Below are 9771 nucleotides of genomic sequence, written 5' to 3'. Positions count from 1 at the left end.
CCATAACGGTGGCCCGAACCAGTATAATCTCTGTGTCTTTCTATCTCCTTGAGCTCGACACGCTAGGCTAGGGAGGATCGCGAGTAGGCAGGCTGGGTAGGTTGAAATCTCCGCACCCACCCCAGAGTTTGAACCACTCAAGGGTTGTCGGATCCCTAAATCCGACAGTGGCTGATGATATGAACAACATGCCATGCACATTAACCAAAATAGATACAATGATTGTCTTTGCCCTTCATCTATGCTTTTTATGTTGACATGGTAATCCAGTAGTGTGGTGAAGCTCCCCGCATTATGAACAATGCCAAATTATACTATTGATATTTTGAACTTACTCTTTATTTTCTAATTTGAAATTGGATCGAATTGGCAGCACAGTTATCATCTTTGTTTATACACGTGCAAAACATGTCATCTCTCTGCTTGTTTTAGGGTGATATGCCTGATGGCATGCACAAGTCTGCTGAAGGCTGTGAGACAAACCCAACATATATTGCAGCAAAGAAGGCAAAACATCTTGAAGATAGCGAGACAACCCCAAAGTCTTGTCTTGATGCAGTGTTCAAGTTACTTGAGACTAGTAGTTAGACAAGCTCACAGAATTCGCAGTCTGAATCAGTTCGACTTCTTCAGTCCCAAGTTCTAGCAGAAAAGCATTCTGCAACTCAACTTCGACTTGAAGTCCTATCTCTAAGAAAGATTGCAGAGAACACCAATGAGAACCTCATTGCTAAACAACTACACCTGGAAGCTATGACCGACATGCTAGGCCGGTCTCACAGCCTTACTCAGTAGCTTGCGCAGCAGTTCCCACGCAAGGCTAACCTTTCTTGAACTATCTTGGAAGTGGTCTCGGTTCAGTATTATTTTGTTACGCAGCAATGGTGCCCAGTTTGTGTAATCTGCTTCTTCGTTGCGCTTTATGATCACTAGTGGCGAACTTCGATGCACATTGGATGTAATATACCATAAATCCTTTATTGTATAGTGTAGGTTTATTATAAGTTACTATGCAATAATTTCTTTATTGTATAGAGTAGGTTTGTTCTTAATTCCTACTAGTTACTGCCATCATTAGCTATCTGAAAATAAAATCTGATGTAGTCGACCGGGCCAAAACATTCGCATCTAACAGGCCTGGTTTTTAGCGGGCCACAATTGGGCTAGCCTGCATCTTTCTTGGGCCCGAATGATTGGGGCCTCCACACTTTGCGCCAAGCCCACAACTTACTGCGGCCTATATTCGGCCCAAATTTTAGTTGGGCCTTTTGTGGACCCAGCGCTTAGTTTGGCCCAGGTAGCGTTGGGCCATTAATAGGCTGAATATTCTACTGGCCTGTTACGGCCCAGAAGAAACCATGGGCCTTTAGCAGGCCGAAATGCATGTTGGGCCTCAATTTTCATTAGTCGTCGACGGGCCTTCAGCAGGCTGGAATGTAGACCGGGCCTTTTTGGGCCCAGTTATATGACGGGCCGTTACCAGGCCGAAACATATCTCGGGCCTTAGTTGGCCCACTGATTTCATGGGCCTTTAAGAGGCCGAAAGCTTAGTACAGGCATCAACATGCCGAATTATACGAGAGGCCTTTAACAGGCCCAAAGTCAGGTTGGGTTGAACTGTTGCCACCTTTATCACGGGCCGTTAGTGGGCCAGATGTTGCGTGGGACCATATATGGCCCATGGGCAGCACGGGCCATTCCCACGCCGAAAGACACACTGGGCTAAAACGGGCCCATGTCTACATCGGGCCTCTAACAGGCTGAAAGTCACTGGGCTGTAATTGGGCCCAAATATTCGGCGAACAATTAGCGGGCCAAATCTAGCTTTGGGCCGTAAATGCGCCTTTATTAAACAGGTCGTTATTGGGCTCGCCCACTAGTACCTGAGTAAGTACTACGGGCCTTCGACTAGGCCAGCCTTTTTAACCTATATGGGCCTCTGTTGGGCCCTGCCACGTGTTGACGTATCATAGGCATGTCTCCTCCAATGGACGGGTGACATCTGGACCACTGACGAGCTGACCCGTGTTTCCTCTGGCCAATTAGAACTTTACACGTGGAAATTTCCTATTGGTCTGGGCTCTTAACGGGTTATCAGATCCAAAACCGGTCTCGGTAGCTTAACGGCGTTCCATTACGGTGGATGCCACGTGTCGGTCACCCTTGACGAAAGCACTTTTGCACTACAAGAAATATGTCAATTTGTGACCTTGACTATTGGTCACTGAAAGGTCACTGTTTTTCATTTGTGACCTTTTTGTGACCAAAAACAAAAGGTCAAAAGCTGGCGGTCATAAACTGAAATTAACGACCTTCTTTGTGAGAAGGTCATAGACGTTTACGACCAAAACAAAAGGTCGTGGAACCCATGACCTTTTATTTTGCTCACTGCCTGTCTGCCCAGGCCACGTCGGATCCGATGTGGCAAAATTGCGACCAAATGAAAAGGTCAAAAATTAGAATCGGACCGGTCCAATTGGGTCTTTATATGGGTCGAGCCCATTAATTCAACCTTTTTAGTATTTATTTTTTTCTGTAAGTTACATGAGCCAAGCCCATTTCAGCCTTTTATTTATTTCTGGACAGGGGCCTTTTAACATTGTTTGGGCCATTATATTTTGGAGCTGGTCCCACTTGTCATCTTCTCACACATTGGGCCCACTTGACAGAAAATTCAAAACTGAGATTATTTTCATAAGTGAATCCCACAAGTTAGGTTTCCATTCCACACGTTTTCAAATCACGTACATAATCAATATTTCAAACAGAACAGTACAAATGTAGTTCATCAAATAAAACTAACTAAGTCTACTACAATCTCTATATACTTATTACAACCCAGATATGCCTACAATTACAATATTAGAATATTTACATTCTATTACAATCAAATAGAAGAGAAGATTCTTTGCTGAGTAGAGCTATATGGTTTTGAACTTCAAATTTTGTAGACCTGGAGCTCCTGAACACAAAGACAAACATCATTAGAGATTAGAGTGTACACATGCTAGGTCTAGCATTGGTTAAAAATAACTAATAATCACATGACGAATCTGAATGCAGCATATAAAAAGAACTAGTTCATTTCATCAGTATGAGATCTAACTGTTTGCCACTCGGTAGATAACCTAACAAGGAGGCCTTGACATAAACAGGGGTACGTGTAAATATATGTGTTCACATGCTTGAATACATCACCAGGAACTATAAGTACAGAACATGTAACATGGTGGCTACATAAACAGAACGAGATGTGGCATGCTTAAAAGCCCGAGCCCGTGCTATGCCTATATATAATCAGGTGCAGCTTAAATATACGTGGGCACATACTGAAAGGAACAAGATAGCATAATGAACTAAGAACTACTCAAAGGTTAGAACTAAGAACATGCCATTTTAGTTAGAGCTATATGCAGAATACCTTGGAGGAAAACTGTGCAAACACTCAAGAACTGGTACTTGCTGTACCAGGAACAGGATGCGATAGTGGAGCTTCAAGAAAAATATTTAGGGGCCAAAACTAAGAGGAAAACACCAATTGTTCACATTGAAGATTGAACACATATGTCATTCTGGCATATCCTTGAAGGAACAATTCTCATAACAGGAACACAAGAGAGGGCTGTTGATTTTGATGAGAACTAAATCAGAGCACTACTAATGCTATTCTGTTATAATTCAAACGGTACATAAAACTAACCACCAATCCAGTGCAAAAAATTGCATGTACAGATCCAAAAAAATGTATCATCTATTCAGTTGTGAATGTACATGTTTGCGTTTTAAGAAAATAGTGTATATACAGATCCAACCCAAATAAACTTTAAACAATTTTGTTATTTCCTGTGAATTTACAATACTTCTCTATGCTTTTTGCAGAAAACCACTTGGCCTCTTGAGAACAAATGACAGGGTGCAACATAAGATTTATCCATCACGCTGATATTATCAGCCATGGAGTAAGTATCCTACAAGCAGCAAATAGTGAACCTAGGCGCACAGAAGCTTGAACTGAAGTAAACATAGAAAAGAATCTGACCATACTAACATGCATGTGGGAAGAATGAAATTTAAATCCCATGGTAACTCTTTGTCTAGCATGTACTCCTCACAAATGTTTCTATATAATTTTTATAACATTTGTCATACAATGCAAAACTCCATCCTACTTCCAAAGCAACATTCCTAGAGTTGAACCTCAGGATGGTTATACACGTTGTGAGGCGATGCCAACACAAAAAGAGCAGAACAACTAAAAGGAAATCAGGCTGCACAGAGTACCTGGCGCTGGGGGTGGCGCGGCGGTGATGGCTCGGCACATGGCGCCGCACACGCTAGGCGCCCCTGACGGGTAGGCTAGCACCCTTCGGCAACGGTGGCACACGATCTGGCTCTGCATACCTGCAATCAAAGCAGATAAGAAAGAGGAGCAACGGCGTAAGGGGAAAGTCATTCGAGGTTGCATCAACACAGTACTAGCAATCAACGAAATCTACCAAAACTAAATCTGATCGTTTGTCCGACCAACGACCCGACTTCGCTGGCCAGACCCCGCGGCCAACACCATGCAAAAACTATCAGCACACACGCAGCAGGAAAAAACAGAATCCAAGAGGGCATGCAATCAATTAATATAACACAATCATATATGTTTATGCTCTTGTTCAGAGTACTACTGACTGACCCCAAAATAAAGCATCACAGCAAAGTACTTCGACATGAGATATGATGCATCATGAACATTATGTGGCATATCAGTACCAGAAAAGGGGACAGAAGACTAAATACTCATGGAACTAGCTGCGCAATAGGTAGCTAGTCGGAACCAAACAGGTTCCCAAGCCATTTCTGGAAAATATATTAGCTTATCATACAGGTTCAGACACAAGCAAGGTAACCATCAGAGATAGAACAAATCACAAATAAACCAATCATGGAAACTAACTAAACGGTTGTATTCATCCTTATATATATGCCAACTGATCAATCAAGTGGCATCAATAGTATGTATCTTTGCCTACACAAGTAAGTATCTCTGCTTCATTACTGTATTCATTCATATGCAGGCAGCAGCCCCAACTCAACATTAACCTAGCAAAATCTGTTGAATTTTTGCATGTGAGATCTATTGGCTTGTATTGCCATCAGCATCAGAAGAACTCAACTTAACCCAGCCTTGTTTAAGTGACTAATATAAATATGAAAACTAGGATAATGGCATCATCCACAATGCTGTAAATAAAATGGCAAGCCACCAAAATGACAAACAGGAAGTAAGCTACATGAACTAGCCCTCCTGCCACCCACACGTGCATCCAGTTTCATCGCCTTCTCCTTCAGGCAATGGAAAGATTTGGAGGTGCAGCTCGGGTTCTCGAACACCTTCTAAAGGGTCGTGTTCTCCTGCAGTAGAGAGAAGAGAGCAACAACATCTTCAGAAATAGATCAACAAGCCCAGGTTTGTCATCTGTGTGTGTTGGGAGGAAACCGTGCCAAATCGAACAGAGAGGTGGGAGTGGGGGGCCCCTTGATGAACTAATAACTCCATGGAGTGGTCGGAGCAGCGGCGTCCCTTGAAGAAGCATTCACGCAGAGCAGTGGCCGCCCAATCGCTCTTCCTCCCCGCTGTGCATGACCTCGGACACCTCCTTTGCAGATCAGGAGGGCTCCTCTCCCGGTGGCCCGCAGAGGGGAAGAGGGAATGAAGTGGCGGCAGAACACCAAGGCTCCTCGGCCAGCGCAGCCCTTGGCGCAGATCCGTCACAGTGGCCAGCTCGAGGTTGTGTCGTGCCTAGCGGATTCCACATGCATCTAAAAGAGACCAAATATTCATTCAGTAAAGCGTCTACGAGTGGCATGAACGCAAAGTGTAGGAGCAAAAACCAAACCTCCTTGTCCTTGAGGTAATGGCAACACTTGGTGAAGAGGTGGCCGTGACGAGAGCTCCTCTCCGAGCGGCATGTGAGGGCACTAGGTGGCTGCGGAACAGGAGGCTCCTCGCCCCGGCGCGGATCTGTCGCTACGAGCTCAAAGCCCGCCGTGCGCGTCCCTGACGACGAGCCGGTGGTGCCGCGCCGCAGTCCTGCCCGTGCGGCGGCCAAGGGAAGAGAGCGAGGGAAGGTGAGGGGAAGGGAAGAGGATGGTGGCGGCGCTAGTGGGGAGAAGGGCATCGAGGTCGTCGGTGGGGATGGGAGGCGTCGAGGGAGATGAGGGGCGGCGGCGGCGGCGGCGTGTGGATCTGGATCGGGGAGAGAAGGTGAGGGGAGGCGGCGGGGAAGGGGAGAGGTGGGTTGGATCGGGGAGAGAAGCGCAGGGTAGGGTAGGATCTGGATCAGTGGGTTGGATGGACGGTGGATGGCTGTATGGATGGACGGATCTCCGCCATGTCATCGATCCATGCCATAGCTAATTCAACCAATCAGAATTAAGGTTGTGTAAAAAAAATTCTTTTGTTTTTTTATAGTTTCTATCCACTTATTCAGGGCAAATATTCAACATATTAACCACTTATAGTTCGTTAAAATCAATCAATATTGTGCACATGTGTGTATCTTAGGAGGACAAATAATGTTGATTTGGGGGGTTTCATTTTCATTGCACAAAGAGCCATTTTCTATTTTTCGAGTGCCCAAAATGGGTTTTTTTGTGAATAACCTAACATGTATTTGTTGCAAAATTGTACCGCATAATTTTTATAAAATACTAATGCATATTTAACGTACAATTGACAAAATTGTTGGAAGTCAAAAGGTTCTATACTCCTCTCGTGAAAAAGACAAATTTCCGCCGATTCAGCTGGAAGCGGGTCAAATTTAAACTGCAGCTGCCTCATAGTTTGCTCTTTATTTTTTCTGAAAATTATTTCTAGGTACATAAGTATCTATTTAATCATAGAAACATCAAAAGTTTTCCAAGATTCAACCACTAGCTAGGAATGGTTAAGCCCGCCGTTTTGACCGCATTTTGAAACGGGCATAAAAAATTCAACAAAATCAAAAAAATTGGAAAACATTCGCATTGTGTCATTATATGTGACCTAGTTTCCAGGAAAAATAATAAACTTGTAATACGGAAATTATTTGAAAAAAGTGTTCTCAGAAATGAGCTATCATGCGTGAAGATTCATGTCTTTCAAGCCAAAAGATCAATCTTATGGCCACATTCATGGCATAGTTTGTTCAAATGATCTCATATTGTGCACAAGGGTGCATCTTGGAATTCCAAACAATGTTGCCTAAGGGATTTTCACTTTCATTGCATAAAACAGCCATTTTCCATTTTTCAAGTGCCCCAAATGAGGTTTTTTTGTGAAGGACCTACCAAATAATTCTTGCAAAATTGTACCAAATCATTTTTATAAAATACTAGGCCATATTTAATGCACAATTGACCAAATAGTTGCGTGTAAAAAGTGTTGATCCACCTCTGGTGAAAAAGACAAATTTCCGCCGATTCAGTTGGAAGCGGGTCAAATTTGAACTGCAGCTGCCTCATAGTTTGCTCTTTATTTTTCCTAAAAATTATTTCTCGGTACATAAGTATCTATTTAATTAGAGAAACATCAAAAGTTTTCCAAGATTCAACCACTAGCTAGGAATGGTCAAGCCAGCCGTTTTGACCGCATTTTGAAACGGGCATAAAAAACTAAAAAAATTAAAAAATTGGAAAACCTTCGCATTGTGTCATTATATGTGACCAAGTTTCCAGGAAAAATAATAAACTTGTAATACGGAAATCATTTTAAAAAAGTGTTCTCAGAAATGAGCTGTCATGCGTGAAGATTCATGGCTCTCAAGCCAAATGATCAATCTTATGGCCACATTCATGGCATAGTTTGTTCAAATGATCTCATATTGTGCACATGGGTGCATCTTGGAATTCCAAACAATGTTTCCTAAGGGATATTTCACTTTCATTGCACAAAAGAGCCATTTTCCATTTTTTGAGTGCCCCAAATGAGGTTTTTTTGTGAAGGACCTACCAAATAATTCTTGCAAAATTGGACCAAATAATTTTTGAAAAATACTAGGCCATATTTAATGCACAATTGACCAAATGGTTGGGTGTAGAAAGTTTTGATCCACCTCTGGTGAAAAAGACAAATTTCTGCCAATTCAGCTCGTAGCGGGTCAAATTTGAACTGCAGTTGCCTCATAGTTTGCTCTTTATTTTTTCCAAAAATCATTTCTAGGTACATAACTATCTATTTAATCATAGAAACATCAAATGTTTTCCAAGATTCAACCACTAGCTAGGAACGGTCAAGCCCGCCGATTGGACCACATTTTGAAACGGGCATAAAAAACTCAAAAAAAATCAAAAAATTGGAAAATCCCCGCATTGTGTCATTATATGTGACCAAGTTTCAAGGAAAAATAATAAACTTGTAATACGGAAATTATTTTAAAAAAGTGTTCTCAAAAATGAGCTATCATGCGTGAAGATTCGTGGCTTTCAAGCCAAATGATCAATCTTATGTCCACATTCATGGCATAGTTTGTTCAAATGATCTCATATTGTGCACATGGGTGCATCTTGGAATTCCAAAAAGTATTGCCTAAGGGAGTTTTCACTTTCATTGCATAAGGGTGCATCTTGGAATGGCAAACAATGTTGCCTAAGGAATTTTTCATTTTATTTTCATGGAAAATTCATTTTCCATTTTTCGAGTGCCCCAAATGAGGTTTTTTTGTGAAGGACCTACCAAATAATTTTTGCAAAATTGGACCAAACCATTTTTCTAAAATACTAGGCCATATTTAATGCACAATTGACCAAATGGTTGGGTGTAAAAAGTTTTGATCCACCTCTGGTGAAAAGGACAAATTTCCGCTGATTCACTTGGAAGCGGGTCAAATTTGAACTGCAGCTGCCTCATAGTTTGCTCTTTATTTTTTCCAAAAATCATTTCTAGGTACATAAGTATCTATTTAATCATAGAAACATCAAAAGTTTTCCAAGATTCCCACTAGCTAGGAACGGCCAAGCCTGCCATTTTGACCGCATTTTGAAACGGAAATAAAATATTCAAAAAAATTCAAAAAAAATGGAAAACCTTCGCATTGTGTCATTATATGTGACCAAGTTTCCAGGAAAAATAATAAACTTGTAATACATAAATTATTTTTAAAAAGTGTTCTAAAAAATGAGCTATCATGCGTGAAGATTCATGGCTTTCAAGCCAAATGATCAATCTTATGGCCACATTCATGGCATAGTTCGCTCAAATAATCTCATATTGTGCACAAGGGTGCATCTTGGAATGGCAAACAATGTTGCCTAAGGAAGTTTTCATTTTCTTTGCACGGAAAATTCATTTTCCATTTTCCGAGTGCCTGAAATGAGTTTTTTTTAAAGACCTACCATATATTTGTTGCAAAATTGGACCAAATCAATTTTATAAAATACTAGGCATATTTAATGCACAATTGACAAAATGGTTTGTGTCAAAAGTTTTGATCCACCTCTGTTGAAAAAGACAAATTCCCGTCAATTCAGCTGGAAGCGGGTCAAATTTGAACTGGAGCTGCCTCATAGTTTGCTATTTATTTTTTCCAAAAATCATTTCTAGTTACATAAGTACTTATTTAATCATAAATACATGGTTTAGTGGCGATACGTCCCAACTCTAGAGCGCGTTAACTCGCATGCCAGCCGCGTGGTCACCGTGTGACTGTGGTGTTGCCATGTGTTGTAGGCTACCTAGGCATGTCTAGTGGGTTGGGCACTCCCCAGGTAGGTGCTAGGAAGAAAATCACAACATAAGATTAT

At 41.7% G+C, this 9771-nt stretch overlaps 1 protein-coding gene and 1 long non-coding RNA gene across 2 annotated transcripts; both read right to left on the bottom strand.

The window, feature by feature from the left end:
• Positions 1–2668: 2668 nt before the first annotated feature.
• Positions 2669–4041, bottom strand: LOC119305530. Its single transcript, XR_005148700.1, has 2 exons — positions 3422–4041; positions 2669–2962 (listed from the first exon to the last, which is right to left on the bottom strand). It is a non-coding gene; the product is annotated as an uncharacterized LOC119305530 (long non-coding RNA).
• Positions 4042–5385: 1344 nt separating this feature from the next.
• Positions 5386–6255, bottom strand: LOC119309532. The gene is made up of 3 exons (XM_037585515.1): positions 5889–6255; positions 5489–5791; positions 5386–5403 (listed from the first exon to the last, which is right to left on the bottom strand). Exons 1-3 carry the CDS (start codon positions 6168–6170, stop codon positions 5386–5388), a joined length of 603 nt encoding a protein of 200 aa, XP_037441412.1. The 5' UTR covers positions 6171–6255.
• Between the last annotated feature and the right edge of the window lie 3516 nt (positions 6256–9771).

This window comes from Triticum dicoccoides, chromosome 5B, assembly GCF_002162155.2.
Source record: "Triticum dicoccoides isolate Atlit2015 ecotype Zavitan chromosome 5B, WEW_v2.0, whole genome shotgun sequence".
NCBI lineage: Eukaryota > Viridiplantae > Streptophyta > Magnoliopsida > Poales > Poaceae > Triticum > Triticum dicoccoides.
This window is presented reverse-complemented; position numbering and strand designations above follow the sequence as displayed.

Excerpts from the sequence above, each read along its gene's own strand:
- LOC119309532 (XM_037585515.1), bottom strand. The coding sequence starts at position 6,170 with ATGCCCTTCTCCCCACTAGCGCCGCCACCATCCTCTTCCCTTCCCCTC. Across the intron at positions 5,792-5,888 it reads ATTACCTCAAGGACAAGGAG|GCACGACACAACCTCGAGCT; the intron begins GTTTGGTTTTTG and ends GGAATCCGCTAG.